At 38.3% G+C, this 26,332-nt stretch overlaps 1 protein-coding gene across 1 annotated transcript in view; it reads right to left on the bottom strand.

The window, feature by feature from the left end:
• Nucleotides 1–26,332, bottom strand: part of Ido2 (indoleamine 2,3-dioxygenase 2) — a 65,504-nt gene that overhangs the window by 9,003 nt on the left and 30,169 nt on the right. Inside the window, exons 3-7 of the mRNA XM_027939226.2 lie at nucleotides 22,055–22,174; nucleotides 18,815–18,933; nucleotides 17,203–17,217; nucleotides 15,743–15,842; nucleotides 14,565–14,682 (exon numbers count right to left, since the gene is read on the bottom strand). Coding sequence (XP_027795027.1) covers nucleotides 14,565–14,682; nucleotides 15,743–15,842; nucleotides 17,203–17,217; nucleotides 18,815–18,933; nucleotides 22,055–22,174 — 472 coding nt within the window. The remainder of the gene's footprint in view (nucleotides 1–14,564; nucleotides 14,683–15,742; nucleotides 15,843–17,202; nucleotides 17,218–18,814; nucleotides 18,934–22,054; nucleotides 22,175–26,332) is intronic.

The raw sequence follows: 26,332 nt of genomic DNA on the forward strand, positions 1-26,332 counted from the left end.
TGGTTACATGTGCATGGGCCCTGCTGCTCTCCTGGGGCTGCATCCTCTATCTGATCTGCACAGAGACCAGAATGGAAGTAGCAACAAGAGGCAGATGGAATGTTCTCTTCTGTGGCCCCCCTCATTGGCCCTTACAGAACTTTTAAATGATTCCATATGCTGGCCTTTTCTATTTATGGAACTTCCCTTTCTTACTTAATCACAACAAGGCCATCCTCAAAATTAATATTTTAAAGAGACATGATATGTGAGAGAATGTGGGAAGGGGAGGGAAGAAAAGCAGAGAGTCACCCCACTCAACGTTTTCACAAGAGAGGGAAGCCAAATCCATCCATGCTCAGCTGAGGGTCTGTGTAGTCAACAAAGGACACAAGCATGCCCAGGATTGCCACAACAAGTCAGATACAAATTCATTTAGATCTAAACTGCATTTGTTAATGTGTACATCCATTGCTGAATCTACATTGATGCTTGAGGATAACTGATCCTACTAGTTTGTTAACTTGTATGTAAAGAAGTATGTTCTCTTCTTTTTACTAAATTTCTTTCATCAGCTTTGGAGAGCCATTCTCTCCCCTCTTCACAATATGTCAGGTCACATGATATATATGGGGCCCCTCTGAATTCTGTGACCTCCTACATTTTCATCTTATCCAAATTCCTATCTAGGTTGTTTTGTTTCTTAAGAGAAAAAGAAAACTCTATTAAATGAGGCCAAATAACATTGCACAACCATCGGTTTCCCTTTTCTACCGTCATGCATAGTCTGTGATCCTCCATCTCTTTCCTGTCTCTATTTTCTATGAACCATCATGGACTCAGGTAGCTCATACTCTTAGTCTCTTACTTTCGTCTCAGAGTGTTCAAATGTTCCTTGATAATGTCACACTCTCACCTCTCATATCTGACAATGACCAAGTGTTGGGTTTTTTCCCTTAGTCATACTTCTTGGTTTTTCCCCCTTAGGCACTCTGTCCCCACCCAAATGACTAAGCAACTTTTGTGCTGAAGCAGAAATGATTGGAGGTAATTTAATATTTTACATAAATTAACATATGAAAGCAGTCAAATGATTATTTCAATATATGTAAAATATTTTTAAAGTAAAGAAATTGTAATAGATTTAAAAAAAAATCATTCATGATTAAAGCAACCAAATAATTCAGCTAATTTGGAATTTCTATGTTTCTTACTTACCTTCTTAAACTGATAAAAAGACATCTACAAAAAGTGCTATGCTTAATAGAAAAATATTAAAAATAACTCTTTTAAAGAGTAGAACTAAAAAAGGTCAATATTTCCATTCAGGACTGTCCCTTACTTTGAAAGAAATTAAAGAAAAACTAGGACATGAAAGGATAATCTTTATATACTGGACCCATGGACAAGAAAATTCAATATCTAAGAGAAGAAATGCATTAAAGAGAACAGAGTTCTTTGTGGAATATGTCAGGTCACACGTTATATAACTTTGTAAGACATTCTGCTTATAAAATCACAACGTCTGTAGCACATGTAGCTAAAAAAATCAGCAGAGTGTACAAAAAAAGAAAAAACAATAAGTAAAAGGTGAAGTTCAATATGAAAGTGAGGAAAGACACACATCCTACAGAAAATGGATATGAATGGTGAGCCTATGCTGTATGAATGTGTATGTGCACACACACACACACACACAGAGATATAAGACAGAGACAGAGTTGTGAACTTATCAGATATGAGAGAAATTGCAAATACAAACATGAAGAAACACCATTTCATATCTATCTGATTGGCAATAACCAAATAGATAACTGAATAAATGAGTGAAATGAATTAGTAAATGAATAGAACTAACAATATTAAATGTCAGTGAGGTAGGATTTCAATTATTACATAAGCAGTGACATCCTTAGATTGTTCCATCCTTTACTAACATTCAGTTTTACTAACTAGCACCAAACTGCTTTGAGGGCAATTCGGTGCTAGTTAGTAAAACTGAAGATGTACATACCTTCTTATTGTGCAATTCAGCTCCTTGGCATCTACCTTAGAGATAGTAGTCTCTTAAGTACAGACACCAGGAGTTATGGACATGAATACTTGTAGTGGCATTGCTTTTAATAGCAAAACAAACACAGCGGCTGGGGTTGTGGCTCAGAGGTAGAGCCCTTGCCTAGCATGTGTGAGGCACTGGGTTCCATTCTTGGCACCACATAAAAATAAATGAATAAAATAAAGGTCCATCAAAGTCTAAAAAATTATAAAAAACACAAAATAAACAAACAATAAAGAGGAATAACCCAGAAAAAATAAGTAAATTATAGTCTAGTTGTACAAAAACCTGCTATGTAACAGTGACAAGGCACTAAATCTATATGACCTACAAGGTAGGCACTTGGTGAAATGGTCAGGATTCGGGAAGAAAACATACATCTTAATTCTTCTTCTTCTTCTTTTTTAAGGTTCAAAAGCATGTAAAATAATGTACTGTTATGAAATACTTTCATAACGAAAATTTACAGAAGTGAAAGAGAACGACTAATATAGTAATCCACATGTTGACAACAGGAAAAATGTTTTGGGGAAATGAAGTTGAAAGGAAGCATTTAGAAGGTTTCAAAGTTTTAGGTAACAGTCCACTTTTTAAGTTGAAAGCTGGGCATGAGGGTTTTATTCTATATATTCAATTTTATGTTGTTTCATCCTTGAAAAAAGACGGCCAGCAAAACACCATGTCCCCAAAATGCCACTTTCCATTCCCAAGAACCTGGCCAAGTCAAGGGAAAATGAATGCAGGCCCACACTGGAATGTCCAGATAAGCACTATCTTGAAGAACACTGACTTGTTCTTGCATGCACTGGGAACTGGGGCAAACTAGCATTATCTGTAGGAACCACTTTCTTGCACGTACGCTAAGCTCCTTGGGATGCTGGTCATACAAATGGAATGGAGCAATCTAAGGATGTCACTGCCTATGTAACCTAACCCCTGTCCCTGTAGGAACTGGTGCAGAACAGACCACTGTGGAAAGATGTACTCTAGTCCAGCCAGCTACCCCTAGAAAAAGTGCCTTGACAGACAGACACTACTTTCTGGCAAAGCCTCATGAGGGACAGAGGTGCTATCTATCCAGTCTGAGGCTACTGTAAGCAGTTTTTAGTAAACCTTATGTATTACGTGCCATTTCTGGGTATCTTGTTTTGTTCTATCCATTTGCTTTACCACAACTGGGTTGTGGACAATACATATATTCTATCTTGTTTATACATTAAATATTTTGTTCTTTTTTTTTCCAGAAAACAACTTAGTGTTTATAGTATATAAGGCTATTAGTAGGTTCAGAGTTGATTCAAAATCTGGTATTTGTTGTTGTTACCACCCAGTTGATTTTCTGGGATAAATTTTAAGCAATTTGGGTGGGGGGGACTATTCCAAACAAAATACTGTCTAAGGGATCCCAAGTAGATAAGTTCTTCCTCTACCAACATAGTGCCTTGGGTCAATATGTATCTTTTGGCTGAGAAGGGTGTTTCCTAAAACCCCTTCCAAATGACTTCCTAGCAGAGTGGGAAAATGGCATTGTGGTCTAAGGCTTCTGCTCAGATTGCACTCCCAGGTGCATTCAGTGCCTGGATAAATATCTTCCCATGTTTCTGTTGTTGTTCAGCAATGCGCAAAATAGGAGGCTAAGGATGTAGCTCAGTAGTAGAGTGCTTGCCTCACACCCACTAAGCTACTAGTCTCCAGGTTATGTCCCCAGCATTGAAAATAAATAAACAAACAAATAAAATATTGGTTAAATATCTCATTTGAAACTCATGTGAATCTCCAGAAAACCTATGTGGTTGTGATCAATTTGCATGAAGCTCATCAAAATTTTTACGTTATAAACATTATGATGATATTGGTGATGGTGACAATGATGATAAAACCAAGGAAACCTGCTTTTGAAGCTTTTTAGGAGTAGAGATAATGGGTTTTATGCTGGGAAGAAGCTTTTAAACAAAGAGAACTCAAAAAGGTCAAGGTCACAAAAACCATAGACCCAGAATGACTGCAGTATTGTCATGTTGTATGCATGTTCACTACAATCCCACTGAGACACGTGATGTGGCCAGTGCTCTATTGGCCAACTCAGAAGGCAAGGCTTGGAGGGTGGCCACTCTAGGAGACTGGACTCCACTTTCCAGGGTCTTGACCACTAAGCTGTATCTTGGAAAGCCATATATCTCCACTGAATGTCCCACCATTACCTTAAGTTTAATGAGTATTTTTTAAATTCTCCCTTTTTTAATTTTTAAGAAAGTAAATTATTGAGACTAGGTCATACATGCATTTGGTACACAATTTAAGAAGTACAACAAGGTTGAGAAGAAACAGTATGCTTTTCTGACACTCAGGTTCCCGATGCCACTTTCCCTTGTCAAATTTATTGACTTCTATAGAACATTTTATGTAGAATATTCTCTTTAATTATTGAGCAAACGTTTCAGACCTTACTGCTATTCTCAATCTCTTGAAGATGTATATATGTGTATATATATATTTTTTTATTTTTAAGCTATCAATATATTTTGAGTCATAATCTTCTCACAAATTAACTCTAATATCTAGCAGCATTTTGGTTTATTTTTTCCTTTTGCTTCACTGTTTCACCAAATCCCAACCACTTGAATCGCTAATGACCATTATCCAGTGCCCAAATCTGAGAAAATTATTGCAAAATGTAAGAAATCACCAATTAAACTTAGCATCCTTCCTGTGAATCCCCATCTACTCTGAAAAACAACCAACCAAGCAGAACTTGATTACATCCACCAAATGATAGATCTTTACCAAAGGCATCATGATTTTTGTTTTAGTATCCAGATTTGAAATTACACATACATATTTGATACCTATTTCTGCTACTAAATGTACCTAAACTTTGCCCATCCTCAGTCTTTTTTTTTTAATGTTTCATTCATTTCTCCTATTTCCATCATTGCTTCAGCCTCTTCCTCTCTTCCCAGGTTTGATAGCAAAGTTGTCAGGGCTTAAGCAGCTCTCAGGCCCTGGATGAGACCAGGGTTCTTCCAGAGAAAGTAATTTTGGGATTGATATATAAGCAGAAGTTGACTAGGAGAAGGGTGAGTAGGAAAAAGTGTTTGGCCAGAGGCAAAAGCAAGAACACAGACCTTGAAATAGAAGAAATAAGGTTATTTTCAGTAACTAAAAGCTAGTAACAGAAAAAGGTACCAAGAGAAACTTGATAGCAAACAAATTTAGATTAAAATTGAAACAGCATGGAGTCATATCAGAAAAGGGTCTTAGAGAAAAGGTTAAGGATTTGGGCTTTATCCCTAGGGTAAACTAGTGCTATTTAATAGAAATGTGGTACGATCCACATGTAGAATTTTAAATTTTATTGTGACATTTCAAAAAATTAAGCAAGATTAAAATCAATAGTATATTTTACTTAACCCCAAATATCCATGATATTATCATTTCAATATTTAGTCAGTATAAAAATTACTCATGAGGTTTTTTTTTGTAATAATTCTGTGCATGCACTCACACTTCTATCTTACAGCAAATTTAGTTTGGATGCTAAATTTTATTTTATTTTATTTTTTAGTAACTAGTTGATTTTTGATTAACAGGAATTAATTGTACATATTAGTGGGGTCTGATATGATATTTTTATACGAATACCCAGCATGCACCAATCAATTGAACTCTCCCTTTTTCAATTCTCACCACCCACAGCCTTTCCTACTTCTAGTAATCACTCTTCTACATTCAAGTCAACTTGGTTTTGGATGCCACATTTTCAATAATTAGGTGTAATATAGTCTTTGTCATAATAAAAGGGCTTTTAACTGAAAATTATTTTATGCTGATTCAATTTTTAAATTTTATTGAATTCAAATTAAAACCCAAAATTTAGTTTTCCAATCATACTGACCACATTCAAGTGTTCAAATGCCACATGTGGCTAGAGGCCACTGTATGGGACAGAGCCCACATGGACACTCAGAATCTTAAGATCAAAAGTGATGCAGCCTGATTTACACTTTAAAAGTTCACTCAAGGTGTTGTGTAGACAATGAATTATACCAGGTAAAAGTAGATGATGAAAAGGATTTGGAAAGGTACAGGAGAAGTCCATGCAAGAGTTGGTATGAAAACAAATAAAGAAAGAGATATGAATGATATTTAAGAAAGAGACTTCCAGTTGTATAATGGAGTGCTATTATGAATTGGACCTATTTTTTTTTTACTATAAACAACCAAAAACTCTGAATAAAACATAAAAACATCTAAAAGACATCTAAGATCTGTGATAGCAGCAAGGAACTACCAGACAGAACTACCAGACAGAAACAGGGACTCAGTGAACAACCACTTTGTCCAATCCTGACACAATGTGGCTTGGTTTTAGTGGCTTCTCTGTGTAATGGGGCCAGAAACAAGGACTTGGGCCCAGCCATGGTGACAAATTTCACATGATAGACTTTTCATACTAAGCTGAGAGCTCCAGATGCCAGTATCCTCAAGTTCAGTAAGAAACACAACCTCCTACCTCACTCCTGCTTGCCCCAGGAGACAAAATGAGAATTACCTTGGTACTGAGTCAAACAATATTTAAGAAAAAAAAAAAAAAGTCCCTGCAAAGTTGTAACCACAGTTTACTTGATTTAGCCCCAGTGCAACTTCCTGATTGGTATATGGGCCCTCGTTTGCCAGATTTGAATCAAGGTGGTTCAGGATGTTAGTGTTCCCAAGAACCAGGAAGAACTAAATGCAAATGTTTCATTATTCCAGTCTCAAAACACTGCTTGCAAATATTGTTTCATGGATAATCAGCATTGCATAGTGAAAAAGAAAAAAATCAGAAAAGTAGAGGGAACTGTGACCACCCACAGAGCAGGCCCAGCGGCCTGCTGAGGGGCAGAGCCGCCCCCCACCCCCCGCGCCTGCCAGGTAGGTGGAATGGTGACCACCGACAGAAAAGGCCCAGTGGCCCGCGGCGGGACAGAGCTGCCAATCACTCCTGCAAGGTAGGCGGGCCTGCGACCCACCAGCAGAAGAGGAGCAGCGGCCTGCTGAGAGGCTGAGCCGCCCCCTCCCCCTGCACCGGCAAGGTAGAGGGAACTGTGACCACGCACAGAGCAGGCCCAGCGGCCTGCTGAGGGGCAGAGCCGCCCCCCACCCCCCGCGCCTGCCAGGTAGGTGGAACGGTGACCACCGACAGAAAAGGCCCAGTGGCCCGCAGCGGGACAGAGCTTCCAATCACTCCTGCAAGGTAGGCGGGCCTGCGACCCACCGGCAGAAGAGGAGCAGCGGCCTGCTGAGAGGCAGAGCCGCCCCCTCCCCCCCGCACCTGCAAGGTAGACGGAACTGTGACTACCATCAGAACAGGCCAGACCTGCAACCGAGAGACAGAACAGGCCCAGTGGCCTGAGGAAGGGTAGAGCCGCCCCCCCCCCCGCGCCTGCAAGGTAGGTGGACCTGCGACCCACTGGCAGTACAGCCCCAGAGGCCTGCAGAGGGGCAGTGCCGCTGCCTGCGCCTGCAAAGTAGGCAGAACTGCGACCACCGACAAAACAAGCCTAGCGGCCCACAGAGGGACAGAGCCGCCGCCCGCGCCTGCAAGGTCGGCGGACCTGCTACCGACCGGCAGAGCAGGCCCAGCGGCCTGCCGGCGTGGTAGGCACATTGCCCCAATTGGAGGAGGGGCAGAGCCACCGCCCGCGCCTGCGAGGGAGACTTTGCAACTATACAAGACCAATATAAATATATAGGGGGAAAATTCAATAGCACAACAGTTTCACCAAGTAGAAAGGAACGCAAACAGTATGAAGAGACAAGGAAAGAAAGGACCACAAGCAATGCAGTTCAACTCAACGTTAGAAGAGGTAATAGCTGCAGCAGATGGAATGTCAGATAAAGAATTCAGGATATACATGCTTCAGATGATCTGGAGTCTCAAGGAAGACATCAGACAGCAAAATCAGACAATGAAAGATCACTTCAACAATGAATTACATAAACAAATCCAAGAAGCAAAAGATCAACTATACAGGGAAATAGAGGTTATAAAAAACAAACAAACAGAAATCCTAGAAATGCAGGAAGCAATAAGCCAACTTAAAAACTCAATTGAGAATACTACCAGCAGAGTAGAACACTTAGAAGACAGAACATCAGACAATGAAGATAAAGTATTTCAACTTGAAAAGAACATAGACAGCTCAGCAAGACTGTTAAGAAACCATGAGCAGAACATCCAAGAAATATGGGATAACATCAAGAGACCAAATTTAAGAGTCATTGGGATACAGGAAGGGACAGAGTTTCAAACCAAAGGAATGAGCAATCTATTCAATGAAATAATACGAGAAAACTTCCCAGACTTGAAGAATGAGACAGAACCCCAAATCCTAGAAGCCTACAGGATGCCGAATGTGCAAAATCATAAGAGACCCACACCTAGACACATTATAATGAAGATGCCCAACATACAGAATAAGGAGAGAATTTTAAAAGCTACAAGAGAAAGGAAGCAGATCACATTTAGGGGTAAGCCAATCAGGATAACAGCTGATCTTTCAACACAGACTCTGAAAGCTAGAAGATCCTGGAATAACATATTTCAAACACTGAAAGAAAATGGGTTCCAACCAAGAATTGTGTTTCCAGCGAAATTAAGCTTCAGGATGGAAGATGAAATTAAAACCTTCCACGATAAACAAAAGTTAAAAGAATTTGCAGCTAGAAAACCATCTCTTCAAAACATCCTTGGCAAAACATTACAGGAAGAGGAAATGGAAAATAACAATGAAAACCAACAGTGGGAGGTAGGACACTAAAGGGGGGAAAATAATCAAAGAGGAAAACAAACCATGTTTAGTAACATAAATAAACAAATATGGCTGGAAGAACAACCCATATCTCAATAATAACCCTAAATGTTAATGGCTTAAACTCACCAATCAAGAGACACAGGCTAGTAGAATGGATCACAAAACAAGACCCAACAATATGCTGCCTACAGGAGACGCATTTGATAGGAAAAGACATACATAGGCTGAAGGTGAAAGGTTGGGAAAAATCATATCACTCATATGGACTTCGGAAACAAGCAGGAGTATCCATACTCATATCAAATAAAATAGATTTCAAGCCAAAGTTAATCAAAAGGGATAAAGAGGGACACTACATACTGCTCAAGGGAACCATACACCAACAAGACATAACAATCATAAATATATATGCCCCAAACAATGGTGCAGCTATGTTCATCAAACAAACTCTTCTCAAGTTCAAGAGTCTAATAGACCACCATACAATAATCATGGGAGACTTCAACACACCTCTATCACCACTGGACAGATCTTCCAAACAAAAGTTGAATAAGGAAACTATAGAACTCAATAACACAATTAATAACCTAGACTTAATTGACATATATAGAATATACCACCCAATATCAAGCAGTTACACTTTTTTCTCAGCAGCACATGGATCCTTCTCAAAAATAGATCATATATTATGTCACAGGGCAACTCTTAGACAATATAAAGGAGTAGAGATAATACCATGCATCCTATCTGATCATAATGGAATGGAACTGAAAATCAACGATAAAAGAAGGAAGGAAAAAGAATACATCACTTGGAGAATGAACAATAGGTTACTGAATGATCAATGGGTTATAGAAGACATCAAGGAGGAAATTAAAAAATTCTTAGAGATTAATGAAAACACAGACACAACATATCAGAATCTATGGGACACATTGAAAGCAGTTCTAAGAGGAAAATTCATTGCTTGGAGTTCATTCCTTAAAAAAAGAAAAAAACCAACAAATAAATGATCTCATACTTCATCTCAAAATCCTAGAAAAAGAAGAGCAAAACAACAGCAAAAGAAGTAGAAGGCAAGAAATAATTAAAATCAGAGCTGAAATTAATGAAATCGAAACAAAAGAAACAATTGAAAAAATTGACAAAACTAAAAGTTGGTTCTTTGAAAAAATAAACAAAATCGACAGACCCTTAGCCATGCTAGCGAAGAGAAGAAGAGAGAGAACTCAAATCACTAACATACGGGATGAAAGAGGCAATATCACAACAGACACTTCAGAAATACAGAAGATAATCAAAAATTATTTTGAATCCTTATACTCCAATAAATTAGAAGATAGTGAAGGCATCGATAAATTGCTTAAGTCATATGATCTGCCCAGATTGAGTCAGGAGGATATAGACAACCTAAACAGACCAATATCAATTGAGGAAATAGAAGAAACCATCAAAAGACTACCAACTAAGAAAAGCCCAGGACCGGATGGGTATACAGCAGAGTTTTACAAAACCTTTAAAGAGGAACTAATACCAATACTTTTCAAGCTACTTCGGGAAATAGAAAAAGAGGGAGAACTTCCAAATTCATTCTACGAGGCCAACATCACCCTGATACCTAAACCAGACAAAGACTCTTCAAAGAAAGAAAACTACAGACCAATATCTCTAATGAACCTAGATGCAAAAATCCTCAATAAAATTCTGGCCACTCGGATACAAAAACATATCAAAAGAATTGTGCACCGATCAAGTAGGATTCATCCCTGGGATGCAAGGCTGGTTCAATATACGGAAATCAATAAATGTTATTCACCACATCAATAGACTTAAAAATAAGAACCATATGATCATCTCGATAGATGTGGAAAAAGCATTCGACAAAGTACAGCATCCCTTTATGTTCAAAACTCTAGAAAAACTAGGGATAACAGGAACATACCTCAATATTGTAAAAGCAATCTATGCGAAGCCTCAGGCTAGCATCATTCTCAATGGAGAAAAATTGAAGGCATTCCCTCTAAAATCTGGAACAAGACAGGGATTCCCTCTCTCACCACTTCTGTTCAACATAGTTCTCGAAACACTGGCCAGAGCAATTAGACAGACGAAAGAAATTAAAGGCATCAAAATAGGAAAAGAAGAACTTAAATTATCACTATTTGCAGATGACATGATTCTATACCTAGCAGACCCAAAAGGGTCTACAAAGAAACTATTAGAGCTAATAAATGAATTCAGCAAAGTGGCAGGATATAAAATCAACACGCATAAATCAAAGGCATTCCTGTATATAAGCGACAAATCCTCTGAAATGGAAATGAGGACAACCACTCCATTCACAATATCTTCAAAAAAAAATAAAATACTTGGGAATCAACCTAACAAAAGAGGTGAAAGACTTATACAATGAAAACTACAGAACCCTAAAGAGAGAAATAGAAGAAGATCTTAGAAGATGGAAAAATATACCCTGTTCATGGATAGGCAGAACTAACATCATCAAAATGGCGATATTACCAAAAGTTCTCTATAGGTTTAATGCAATGCCAATCAAAATCCCAACGGCATTTCTTGTAGAAATAGAGAAAGCAATCATGAAATTCATATGGAAAAATAAAAGACCCAGAATAGCAAAAACAATGCTAAGCAGGAAGTGTGAATCAGGCGGTATAGCGATACCAGACTTCAAACTATACTACAGAGCAATAGTAACAAAAACAGCATGGTACTGGTACCAAAACAGGCGGGTGGACCAATGGTACAGAATAGAGGACACAGAAACCAATCCACAAAACTACAACTACCTTATATTTGATAAAGGGGCTAAAAGCATGCAATGGAGGAAGGATAGCATCTTCAACAAATGGTGCTGGGAAAACTGGAAATCCATATGCAACAAAATGAAACTGAATCCCTTTCTCTCGCCATGCACAAAAGTTAATTCAAAATGAATCAAGGAGCTTGATATCAAATCAGAGACACGGCGTCTGATAGAAGAAAAAGTTGGCTACGATCTACATACTGTGGGGTCGGGCTCCAAATTCCTCAATAGGACACCCATAGCACAAAAGTTAATAACTAGAATCAACAAATGGGACTTACTCAAACTAAAAAGTTTTTTCTCAGCAAAAGATACAATAAGAGAGGTAAATAGAGAGCCTACATCCTGGGAACAAATCTTTACTCCTCACACTTCAGATAGAGCCCTAATATCCAGAGTATACAAAGAACTCAAAAAATTAGACAATAAGAGAACAAACAACCCAATCAACAAATGGGCCAAGGACCTGAACAGACACTTCTCAGAGGAGGACATACAATCAATCAACAAGTACATGAAAAAATGCTCACCATCTCTAGCAGTCAGAGAAATGCAAATCAAAACCACCCTAAGATACCATCTCACTCCAGTTAGATTGGCAGCCATTATGAAGTCAAACAACAACAAGTGCTGGCGAGGATGTGGGGAAAAGGGTACACTTGTACATTGCTGGTGGGACTGCAAATTGGTGCAGCCAATTTGGAAAGCAGTATGGAGATTTCTTGGAAAGCTGGGAATGGAGCCACCATTTGACCCAGCTATTCCCCTTCTCGGTCTATTCCCTAAAGACCTAAAAAGAGCATGCTACAGGGACACTGCTACATCGATGTTCATAGCAGCACAATTCACAATAGCTAGACTGTGGAACCAACCTAGATGCCCTTCAATGGATGAATGGATAAAAAAAAATGTGGCATTTATACACAATGGAGTATTACTCTGCATTAAAAAATGACAAAATCATAGAATTTACAGGGAAATGGATGGCATTAGAGCAGATTATGCTAAGTGAAGCTAGCCAATCCCTAAAAAACAAATGCCAAATGTCTTCTTTGATATAAGGAGAGTAACTAAGAACAGAGTAGGGTCGAAGAGCATGAGAAGAAGATTAACATTAAACAGGGATGAGAGGTGGGAGGGAAAGGGAGAGAGAAGGGAAAATGCATGGAAATGGAAGGAGACCCTCAGAGTTATACAAAAGTACATACAAGAGGAAGTGAGGGGAAGGGGAAAAATAATACAAGGGGGACAAACGAATGTCAGTAGAGGGGGCAGAGAGAGAAGAGGGGAGGGGAGGGGAGGGGGGATAGTAGAGGATAGGAAAGGCAGCAGAATACAACAGACACTAGTATGGCAATATGTAAATCAATGGATGTGCAACTGATGTGATTCTGCAATCTGTATATGGGGTAAAAATGGGAGCTCATAACCCACTTGAATCAAATTGTGAAATATGATATATCAAGAACTATGTAATGTTTTGAACAGCCAACAATAAAAAATTAAAAAAAAGAAAGAAAGAAAAAAATCAACACACAAGAAAAGATGACGACCAACTGACAGAACCCACTGGAAAAAGAAAAGAAAAGAAAAGAAACAAGACACAAACAGCAACCACCAAAGAAGTTAGATGAACACAGAGAAGCTCTGAGAAGCAATCAGGGAGAAAGATGGAATGAAAGCTATGTCTCAACAGTGATGAGGGAAACCTGAAGTTACTGTACTGATATATTTAACATCTGAAAGAATATAACTGCTAACAAAACTATTTTTCAGATAAAGAAAAATCAGGTGAATTTTAGATGGAAGAATTTATCTAGCTGGGCGTGGTGGTGCACACCTGTAATCTCAGCAGCTGAGGCAGGATTATCACAAGTTCAAAGCCAACCTCAGCAACTTAGTGAGGCCCTAAGCACTTAGTGAGACCCTGTGTCTAAATAAAAAATGCAAAAAAGGTTGGGGATGTGGCTCAGTGGTTGAATGTCCCTGGGTTCAATCCCCAGGACCAAATAAATAATAAATACATAAGAGTTTAGCCATAGCAGCTGCTCACTAGAGGAAATCCTAAGAGATGTGCTTCAGATGAAAGAAATATGTTTAAAGAGTGACAAGCAAGCTGGGGAGGTGACACATACCCCTGTGCCCAGCTACTTAGGAGACTGAGTCCCAGCCTGGGCAATTTAGCAACACCTGATCTCAAAACTAAATTAAAAAGGTCTGGAGATGTAGGTTAGTGGTTGAACGCTTGCCCCTGGACTCAATCCCCAGCAACAAAAGGAGTGAAGATTTTAAAAGTTTGTAAATAAATAAGCAAATCAAAGTAAATTATAACCATATAAAATTATAATAATTATTGTAGATTTTTATGTAGTTTTGATGTATGATATGTAATTTAAGTTTTCATGTCTCTAAGAAGTCTTCTCTAAAGATTGATAAAAATCCTCAATATTTTGTGAGCTCTTTGTGTATACAAATGTCTATTTTAGGACTTAACCCATAAACATGATAAAATTGGACTTAAGGTAAATAAAAATTGAAATTAAGTTGGGGTTCAATGGCTTTGATATATTCTAATTACTGCACACAAGACCAATATTACAGGGTTGGCCCATCCGCTCTTCCCAAGCTTCCTACAAGACCAAAAATATATCTGGTCTCTGAAGAGAGGAAATTATGCTAATCCCTGGAAAATAGAAAGAAGGGCAAAACTGTGAAAATGCCTCTACAGACTCATTCTCTGTTAGAACAGCAAAATTAGTTCTACCTTAAAAGAAATATAGTGCACCAGCGCCATCTTGTGGAAAGATCAGTCCTCACCTATTTTGGATGTGCCCAAACTTTAGGCCCTTTTTCCCATCTGCAGAGCCTTCAACCTCTTGGATCCTTCAGAAACAAGGGGGCATTATACCATGCATTCGTCCTAAGGTTCTGGTCATGTCCTGGATGCAGAGCTTCAGTTGCTGCAGGGCCTCAAGCAGGGCATCCTGGCTGGGCTGCAGGACAGCATGCATTGCTTGAGCAAGTGCCTGGGGATGAGATTGCTTTGTTTGCCAGCATTCTCTTAAAGCCCACTGAGGTTCCACGGCTGGGGAACCCAGGGGCAGGCACCCCACAAACTTCTAGATTGTCACATCTTCCTGGGAGTATTCTTAAAATGAGATTTGCCATGAAGTCTATTGAAAGCCAGAATCTTTCTGGCACCTTCCAGACAGAACCCTGGTTAGGTTTTTTCTGATTCTTTCTAGTGGCTGCTACTCCTTATACATCTTGAAGAGACTAAGCTCTATCATTTTTATTCCTTTTTCTTTTGGATTTATTACACATTATGTTCATTTCTACTATATTGCCAACTAGGGCATCCTAACTCCAAAGCTCTGTCTTTGATAAAAATCAGACAAATTCTAAAGCTCCCCCAGCCTTTTCTGATACATGTAGGATACCTGAAAAAAATTCAAACCTGCAATCCCCAGGGCAAGGTCATCTTAATGCTGCCTTCTGGCACTAAATACATAAAATACATTTCATTTCATTTTTCTCTGAGGCTATATAGCAATGTTTTCTGCCAGGAATATATTTGTGTGTGCTCTTGATTTCTCTCTCTCTCTCTCTCTCTCTCTCTCTCTCTCTCTCTCTCTCTCTCTCTCTCATCATCATCATTCAGGTATTAACTTAGCTGTCATTTCTCTGGGGAGGCTTTGCCTGATCCTTTAACTCTAGACTTGTCTTTTCATGAAACATGACATTTTTTCTCCTTCTCACCCTATATTAATCCATCTCCCTCCACTAGATCCTGCGCTTCCATCAAGGCTGGAACAATTTCCATCTTGTTTGCCTTGATTTCCCATTCCTAGAGTGATGCATACAGAAATTATCTACTCCAAGTTTTACAGCAGTTAAGCAAATGAAGCTAACACTGTGGACTAGAGTTGAGATCTTTTCTCTCATATTTGAACTAAGTAGGACAAGGTTAATATTCATCTACATTGAGAAATCTACTTCAGGGAAAGGAACTGGGGTTGGAGAGAGTGATCTCGGACTAATTTCTCAAATTTAAAAGAAAAAAAAGGCTATAAAGTGAGAAGATACCTTAATTCCAGGCACAGCTGCTTTCTCCACTAAAACAGTCACCAGTATGAAGCCACGCAGACTCTCTCCCCCAGGAAACAGGATGATGGTGTCCAGGTTGCTTGGGAAGGAGATTGTCACATGGTTAAAGGGGTGGACACTGTGCTACAAGTACTCAGTGCCATAGGTCTCCACCAAGTAGCCTACTACAGATACAGTCAGGAAAACATGTTTTCCACTCCTTAAGACAAACCTGAGGATGAGTATCTATCTTCAGCAGCATCATGGAGGAATGAGAATAATACGTTCAAATCCAAATTAACCTTACCTGAGGACTCTCACTCAAAGTTTAGCATGGCCCTGATGGTCCTGGACTATCAACCCAGTGGAATGGCCAGGTGAAATATGGATAGGCAGTTCTTAGCTAAAGGTATAGCTGTTTCTTGAGGATCACATCATTGTTGTCCAAAGATGAGGAGTCTTTCGAGCTGGGGTAACCATGCTCCTTTCTTACAGATATAAAATTATGGTCCAGAGACACAAAATGGCTTGTTCAGGGTCAACATATAACTCCTATAACACATAACCAGACCAGTGTTCCTTTTAATCTGGAACTAAATGCCATGCAATATACCAGAAGCTGTAAGACCATTACAGAGGAATACATCTTTTTTAAAAAATGACCAGTTGTCCTTTAGATTGATTCAAATATCTCAGATGTCGATCCAGTCTACAAAACCTATAAAGTTAACTCCAAAGATTATTGTAACATAGATGTCTTTCACACCTTAAGAACAGAGCAAAACAAACCAAATGAGAACAAAACAAAACTTAAGACAGGAATTGCATTATTCAACAGAGTTACATTAGCGTGGGGAGTGATATTTTCGCCTTTCACCCCCCTACCTCCTGAACTACAGCTTTTATTCTGGACTCTTTAATAGAGGCTGAGGTCTGAGGATGGGAGAAGCAACAGTGGCTTCAGAGGTAGCTTTACTTTTTAGGGAAAGTGGAGCCTAAGAATGTCTTGGCCATACCTGCCCCATGAGCTCTAGTCCATATAATAATGAGATGTTTCAAAGGAATTCTTCTATAGGTGTAATCTGCCTACAATTTGATTTTCGTAGAAGTTATTGTGAGACAGAAATATTTTTCAGAGTATTAGACTTCAAAGAGTCATATACTTGGTAAAGTTCTTTTTAAAATCTGTTTCCTTCTATTGCACTTTACTTGCTTTATTATGCATAGATTGGAAAATCAAGACATAAAGAAAAGTAAGTTCCTCATTTTTACAAGGCAAAATCAACCATCTCCAACTTTTGGACTGTAAATTTTTGGCATATTTCCTTTTTTATCTTTTTTATGTGTTTTTATATAGTCGATACTGTGCAATACAAATAAATTGGGATGTTCATGTTCTATTCTAAGCTTTAAAATTTAGCTTAGATTCTAAAGTGAGTAAAAGATTTCTGACAACTTACCTGATTTCCAGGGGTCTAGCCAAAGTTCAGTTATTGGCAACCACCAAGAGGAAGAAAGAGAAAAAAAAAAAAACAATTGAGTTTGTAAACCAGATATAGCTTCTAGGGTCACATGTACCCAGGAACACACACTCGTGTGTGATACAACTAATACATATATTGACACACATCTTGCACATTGTTGGTTATGACTGGACTAGGAACCACTGTGTGGTTCCAATAAACATATTGTTTGTGTCACCCTTTGACATTTGTCATGCTCTGCTTTGTCTCATTATTTAACCACTTTGGAAGTCCTTAACTACTATGTCTTTCATTTATTCAAAGCACTTAGCTCTGTGCTAGGCATATTAAAAGACTTCAAGATGTACCAACAAGCATTTGTGAGGAAGCCCAGGACTGTGCCTGCTTATCTGGGGTTAAATAAGCCCAATACTCTCACTTTGTAGGACGTCAGCCTTTTATTTTGTTTTTTTGACTTTCCCAATCCAATACTGCCATTTTTCCCTTTAATCTTCTTGTTTCCACTCTTTTTTTCTGAATTGTAAATTCACCTTATTCAATATCCAATGCATTGACAAGAATAATTCATGTGTGTTTATTCATTATCTCTTCCCACCCAAACTCTAAGCTAGATTTTGCTATTTTCAATGATCACCACTTTTGTTATTAAAGCATAATTGGTCAAAATTAAAATGTAATTATTCAACAAAACAAATTTCCAGGTCCTTAGAGACCTGAGATGACCCATTGATTCTTCTTCCAATGGGGATATAAATTAACCTAAAAGCTAAGTTGTATATTAAGTATTTACTCCTTTACAGTTGAGTCCCATTATCTCCTTTAGGAATCCTTGGCTACCTACAACCATTGTGCTGAAGAAGTTCTTCCTCACATCCAACCTGAATGTCTCTTCAGATATTTTAATCTATGACAAAAGTAAGTGCTATATCTTGCATCTATAGCCAGAAATAAATTTGTCTGTGAAAATAAAACTTCAATGGGAAATTTAATACTTCTCTCCCACTCATTTCTGACTACTGGATTTCTTATTTGTTACAAAATCATGCTATTTTTTCCACAGACAAAAGCTTTTATTCCCAGCAGAAGTATCAAAAAGTGATGTGTTAGGTAGAATTGATGACATTATTAATCAAATTATCAGTCTAACATACCTAGATCACCAACTCTCGAATCACATACAATCATTATTTTATGATCACTGTATAATGATCATTTATTGAAGGTTCTAACTTGACTCCAATGGAGGGCATATCAGGGAAGAAACAATTTAATGAGAAGAAATAAATGAAGTAGGATTAGAAAAAAATGAATAAAGTAAGATTATACAGGACCTCGAAGGTTGGGTTAAAAATTTTAGATATGATGTGACAACAGCAAGAAAAGTGGTTTGGGCCATGTATTCAGAGTGGATTTGGGGGACACTTATGATCAAGTTTAATCTTTGAAACCACAAAAACAGACAATCAATGTGAACATCCCTAATGATAAAGGAACTAAAAAGTCTGGACTTTCCTTGTGGAGAGAGGTGAAGTTTTAAGACCACCTTTTACTGAGTTTCAAAATCCGAAATGTTCTCTCCCTTTCTTACCCTTCTGGGTTCCTTTTCGTCCAGTTTGCCAGCACCAAGTCTGAGTGTACCAGGATAGGAGGGAGCCCCAAGTTCCTGGAGACTTCAACAAAGGGAATGGCAAGATTTCTTGGCAGCACCTTTCAAATATAAATCCAGACAAATATCACATTCTAGGAAGAATGTGGCAGAGGAAATACCTACGGTTGTCTTTTATTCCAGCAATCCTGTGGTCAAGAAATGATTTGAGGATCACATTTGAATTAGCGGGGTGATCCTTATTCACATGCTTCATGCAGATATCCATGAACAGTAACTTAGTGGCAGCACTGTTTATGAGTACACACTGCAACATGTATGAAAATTACTAACCTCAGAAACTGGCTATGCAAAAAAACAGTACTAAAGCAGGAGCTAAATAAATTAGCAGTGGGAAAAACTCTTTCTCTAGACAGATAGTTAGACCTCTAGATACGGGTATACACATAGATGGAAATACATGTATGTGCTTGTGTGTTTGTGTGTCAATCAGAGAGATCAGAGCACACTGGATAAGAGTGAGAAAGACAGACATTTCAGTCTGTGTGGAAACCAAGTCTGTTGGTCACTTCCTAAGTCAAACCCAATAATGACTTTCAAATAAACCATTTCTGGACAGACACTATTTACCCTCTTCTATAGCCTCTGACTCTTTGCATAATTTTTTGTAGTTTCAACCTACACTTTGAGATATGAAGTCCCTGGTTCCATTACTCATGGTATGACATCATTAAAATACACCTAATCTCCTTACACCCAAGGGATCCTTCAAGTCACGGAACCCCTATCCCCTTCTCTACCTTTTCAACTGTTAATCTTTGGAGTTCTCTTGAACAGATGCCACAGAGCCTTATCTGCTTACATCCCAGAAAAGCTACTCAGATCCATGGGATTCTCTATTTAAATTAAAGTTAGATTAGTCCAAATTAAAAAAAAAAAAACATTTGTATGCTCCTCATCTCCTCACCTCATATTCTTTTAAGATAGAAATATCTGTTAAAGAAGCTCTACTTCACTTTGTTGTTTTTTTTAACTTGGAGTTTTAGGTAGATTTGGTACAGCATTTTTAGATAAAAAATTATAAAGACTTTTGAATTTTGAAACTCTAAGGAACACTTTCTTTAGAAGGCAAGGGCAGGAGTGACAACAGGAGTCAGATACATGGTCAACACAAATATGAAAAATGCTCATTGTCATTAGCCATGAGGAAAAAGCGGTCAAAACCACAATGAGATGCCATCTCAACTCAACCAGAATGGTGATTATCAAAATAGATAGATAAACAAATAAAACTAATAACAAATTATGGTAAGTATGTGGAGAAAATAGAATCTTAGTACACTCTTGTTGGAAATGCAAATTGGCACAGCCACTTTGGAAACCAGTATGGAGAGTCCTCAAAAACTAAAAGTACTCCTAGCTATATATATTCCAAGGTGATGAAACCAGCATACAAAAAAGAGTCATCTGCACAAGAGTCATCTGCACATGGCAGCTGTACTCACAACAGCTGAGGTATGGAATCAGCCTAGGTGCCTCTGAAATGGATAAAGAAAATGTGGTATGTATACAAAATAGTGGATTAGCCATAAAAAAGAATGAAGTCGCTGAGTGTGGTGGTGCACACCTGTAATCTCAGCCACTGGGGAGGCTGAGACAGGAGGATCATGAGTTCAAAGCCAGCCTCAGCAAAATTGAGGTGATAAGCAACTCGGTGAGACCCTGTCTCTAAATAAGATACAAAATAGGACTGGGGCTCAGAAGTTGAGTGCCCCTGAGTTCAATTCCTAGTACCCCCCACCCCCCAAAAAAAGAATGAAATCCTCTAATAAGAGCAAAATATATGTAATCAGAGGACATTATATTAAGTGAAATTAGCCAGAAAAGCAAGTGCCACATATTCTTATATGTGGAAACTTTACCAAAAAAACCAAAAAACTGGAACTCAAAACAGAATAGTGATTAATATGGATTGAAAGGGGTATTTTGAAGAGGGTGGGAAAAGGGAGGTTGAATTTGACAATGCACGGAAATATAAATGAACCCCAATAATTCATGCAATCAGTATGTATTAATAAGAACATTTTAAAACAGTAAGAGATGACCGAAGGCCAGGTCTGGGGTCTGGAAATGAGGAGCCCTGTGGGGTGGCTTGAAACCACATGGATACAGCAGTAGGCTGGAGACTGCCTCCCCCTGCCTTTTGACTACTTCTCCCCCTACTTTAAGACAGTGATTTAGGGAGAAGATAGCATAGAGAGCCTCATTGGCATGTCCATGTGCCTAGATTTCAAATTTTTCAGACATACAACTTTTTCAAAATGAGATGTACATCATAAAAACCCCGAAGCAGCTCTACACTTTGTCCCTAGGGCTCCTTCCTGTGCTTTGGGGAGGAATAAGAGGTAGAATCAATCGGGCAGACAAATTGGGCACAGGCTGTTCACTTAACTGTGTTTTCTAGAACATGGAACACTTTTTGATTTCTGGAATAAGGATCTTTATAAGAAATGAAAAGTAATATTAGTTTAGAAGATGGGTAGTAGAGCCCAGGAATTTATGTCCCAAAGTACATGTTGTAATTATAAAAGTTTATGCAAAATGTCAGAAAAGAACAGATAAATTATCAAGAGATAGGCTTATAATTAGCCTAAACAGCATTACTACATAAAGATCAGTGTTATAAATGTCAACGTGTCCCTCTGGGAAAAGAAGGCTCCGTGAGGGAAATCAGAAGAACCAGGTTCTGGCCCTGGCTTTTCTACTAATTTGCTCTCTGACTTTGGACAAGGGACTTAACTTCTGTGCTCCTCAGTTTGTAAAATTGACATAGTATAACCCTACATATTTATGAGATTGTAAAAAAGCATCCAAAACAACAGATATGTTTAGGAGTATAAGACAGCTGTAAGTCTTCAATGTGTTTTCAGGATGTCTTCAAATGCAGCTCTTTACACACTCATGGGGGAAAGTGCCAGAGAAAATAATCTCAAAGACTAATTAATAAAAGGGAATATGACTATCAGTCTAAAAGAATATTAGCTTCCTACCAGGAAAAAAAAGTAATTCTTTATTTAAATTGTCTCTTTTCCTCTCCTTCAACTGATATCCCACAAAATAAATAAGAAAGTACACTTTAAAAAATATAGTACCAAGCAGAGAGCTTATCCCAGGTGCAGAGGACCAGGCAGATGATAGGACAGGCATCTGTCTGCCTCTTACCTCTTTAGGCTGTGTCTCTCCTTCCTGCCAGACATATCCCATGGTAATGGAGCTCAGGACTAAATGGGCCAAGCGTTGTTGCCGGTAACTCTTTAGGAACTGGCAGCTCAGGAGGGGCATCTGTTCAAGAGACATTCCAAAGATTAACAGCTGTGAGGGTGGGAGATAGGTACAGGGTCCTGTGATTTGAAAGGTGTAAGGAAGCCTGTTAGATTTCAATGAAGAAGCCGATAGCCTTCATGCCCATTTATTTATTCCCAGATCCTAGGACACTCAGTATGGGAGGTAACCCACTTGGTATTGTTAAGGAAGTACCCAATTACCCTACCTGAATCCCTAAATTATCCGCTCAATTGTGCCAAAGACTCTGGTCTCCATTGCTGAAGCTACTGCTTGGTTCGAATATTGTAGAATAAATTGCTCCTAGGATTGAGATAATTTATTTCATAGGAGTCACTTTTGACAACTTTTACAGTCTTGTTTTATCAAAGCCGCCTGCTTACTTGACATCATTTAACCCTGTAATAGTCCCACATGGTAGTCACCACGCAGGGCACTCTCCATTGACTCCTGGAGTAAAAGGAGGTCCGATGGGGTTAGGAATTTGACTATATCCCCATAGAAAGGTAAATGAGCTGGGGAAAATAGAGGTTCAGCTTTTGTTTGAAAACTATAAGCAATAAAGGTGGCAAGGTCTTTTTATACCTGCTCCCTTCCCATGCCCATTTTTTCCTTCTCCACAATGGGGATAACAATGGCCTCAATGAGACATTTAAAGGTAGTATCATTATTAACAGCAGTGTCCTGGGCTGGGGACATAGTTCAGTTGGTAGAGTGCCTGCCTCGCATGCATAATGATCCCTGGGTTCAAGCCAGACATTAGGTATCTGTGACAGCCCTGCACCTAACAAATATTACCGATTTCTCAATTTTGCCTGGGGCTCCCCTGGCTATCGTGGCTGATCTCAGCAATCTCTGCGCACTGTCTTTCTGAGCACATCCCCCCTGCTCTCCTCCCCACTTTGTGCACCCCCTACTCTAGACACTGCCCAAGCTAGATCTTGCTGGTGACTCTCTTCCGGGGGTAAGGTCAAGAATGGGATGGCGGGGAAAGTTTCCAGCATCTTTCAGCTCTCCCGGCACTGCCAGGCGGGCAGAGCGCAGAGGTTGGTGCCCGCGGCTCTGGAGCATAGGTCGCCTCGTCTGCATCCCTACTCAGTCCACCAGGGGGCAGTCTCTCATCGCCGGACTAGAATTCTCCAACGCTACCGCAAACACTGAGTGCTCTGGGCTGTGGCTGGGGAGCTGATCCTGCGGGCCCTGCTGAGATGCTGCATTTTAGCTGGCACCAGCTAAGAATTATAACAGTTGTTAGATTACTTTTAAGGTATTTCTTATAATACGCATACTAAAGTATCCAAACTGCCCATGCAGGATGGTATGCTGTCTTCCCCCAAATCCAGAGGATAAAACTGAGATTCAAAGACGTTAAAATATTTGCCCAAAGTCACAAGGCCAGGAAAGACCGGGTCAGGTCTGCTGACCACAGTCCTACTCTCCATGTCAGCACTGTCTAATGGAAATATGTGAGTCATACGTTTCGTTTGAAAAATGTCAAAACACATTAAAAAAAAAAAGTAAAATGAGTTTTAAATTTTATCAAGTGGTTGTATTAAAGATTTATCAACATGTAATCAATATAAAAATAACAAGATATTTTACAGTTGCTCTTTCAAAGCCTTCAAAATCCATTAGTAGCTCCTTAATTTTTACTAGTCACATTTTAGCTGTGGAAATAGTCACAGCTAACCTGCGGGGCAGCCTTTAGGTAAAGGAATACGGTTCAGATGAGAAATACTCATCATGATTGGAGACACTTTTTAGGAAACTTCATGCACATGCATTCCAGAGTCCCTGGCCTTACCCTCCAAGTATACAGTTATAAATCAACTAAAAGCCAGGCATGGTGGTGTAGGTCTGTAGTCTCCACTTCTGGGGAGACTGAGGCAGGAAGATTGCAAGTTTGAGGCCTACATGGCCAACTTAATAAAACCCTGTCTCAATAACAACAACAACAACAACAAAAATGCTGGGGGCTTTAGCTCAGTGATAAATCACTTGCCTAAAAACAACTAAAGGGATTAAAACAGAAAAAAAGAAAGAAAGAAGAAAAACTTATAGGAGAATATTTTATATATTTGTGTATGGAAGTGTGTGTATATGAGAAACAGTGAGTCATACACCTATTTCCCTCATTTTAAGGCAATCAACTTGATTTCCTACTTTTGGTTCATTGTAAGATGGAAAGTATATACTTGGCTGAAATAGTTTAGCTTAATTTAATATTAAAACATTTCCCCTTTCGTACCTCACAACAGTGAACTGGCTTATTTCCTGATTTTCTTAGTATTTGTTGTAATCTCCTTTGATAGGAAGGAGGTGGGATTGAAGCCACTTTAAGTACAACATAAGAATCAGCATTTCCACTAGTTGGTTTCAATATCTTTTCTTTCACCAGAATTTTGCTCAGCTCAATGACTGCTTCTTTAGTCACATGTTGTTTTGCTGGTGACATTGTAGTATTAAAAGAGCTAGCATTAATCTTTTTTCTTGGCAGGTCTCACTCATCAGCTAGACTAAGCTTGTGGAGAAAAACATTGTCTTTTAAAAATAGTATTCATATTTTTAAGTTACAAAAGTAATAAAACATTGCTGTAAACAGTATCAAATACAGTATAGGTCAATATATCTCAAAAACATACATAATTTATAAGCAGAAGTTTGTTTCTGCTAGTATCTATATTACTTCTTGGATATAATCATTAAAAGTTTAATATGTCTTCTATCTATGCATCTATCTTTTCAATAATAATTCAATCTCCTTTAATGTATACATCATATAGTCCACATTATATGCTGTTATACACTTTTGTTTTCAGTAACCTATATGGCAAAAAATATGTATATATAGGCATATACATGTATACATATATACATTGTATACACACATACATTGTAATTTAATAGCTGCAGTTTTCCTCTGTTTAACAGATCCATTTATTAATAGAACTTTAGAATATTTTATCTTTTTATTTTGCTATTATAATTGTTGCAATAAACAGATTTGTGTACTCATCTTTGCCCTTTTGAGTATATATCTTTGCAAGATGAATTCATAAAAATAGAGTTTCTGGATTGAAGCAATTTAAGATTTTAATGGGTATTTTAAAATTGTTTGCCAGAAAGAGTTATCTTGAACATGTGTTTGTTCCTCTAGATCATGACTAATACTATGCTAATGTGTTTACTTGTTTAATTTAATTCATTGCAACCTGCTAGATAAAGACACTTAATTCATTGTTTTCACTTGCATATTTGGTTTGTTGATGAGGTCATTTTTCATATTTATTAACAACTTGAATATTTCTTTCTGTAACTGATATATATATATATATATATATATATATATATATATATATATATATCTCCTTTGCCCATATTTTCCAGTGATTATTCATCTTATTGATGTGGTGGAACACATTTTCCATATGGATCTTAATATTTGATATAAATTTTCTCCAAGTTTATTGTTTTCTTTTAATAATACTTTGAACATTACCTTAACATTATTTATATTATAGTTGGGCACATTGAAAAGATATTATGAGAGGGTTATTATTAATACCTCTTTCACAGATGAATAAAATATATTGATTGCATTTTATTCCTCAGCCAATTTGTTCTGAATTTTTAATGACTTTGGAAATATGAACACATAATTATTTTTTTCCCTTATAAGAAGATATTAAAATTTTATTAATTAGTATAAATTATGGTTTCCATCACAACAGGAAAAAAAGGTGCTCTACCAATGGAACCTTTATCTTTCTTGATGAAATTCAAGTAACATTTTGAGAGTTTCTGGACTCAGGTTGGCAGAGAGAAGTATGAGTTTTTCCCTTTGGTTTTGTCCTGGTTTTGCCATTCAGGGGCTCAAAGTCAGGGCATCCTGTGGCTCTACCACCTAGCTGTATCCCCAGGCCTCAAATTATATGTTATGCTCTACAACCTGGGCTGGTAGTGTAGCTCAGTGGCAAAGTGCTAACCTAGCAAGCATGAGGCCCTGGGTTGGATTCCCAGCATCACAGAAAACAAACAAAAACAGTTGAGGAGCCTCTCAGAAATAGTGAACATTCCTTCAGAATCTACAACTTGACTCAGGCCAATTTGTTTGAACAGTGTCTCTCCACTGAACATTCTGAAGTTCATCTCATAGCT

This window comes from Marmota flaviventris, chromosome 3 (assembly GCF_047511675.1).
Source record: "Marmota flaviventris isolate mMarFla1 chromosome 3, mMarFla1.hap1, whole genome shotgun sequence".
Taxonomy (NCBI): Eukaryota; Metazoa; Chordata; class Mammalia; order Rodentia; family Sciuridae; genus Marmota; species Marmota flaviventris.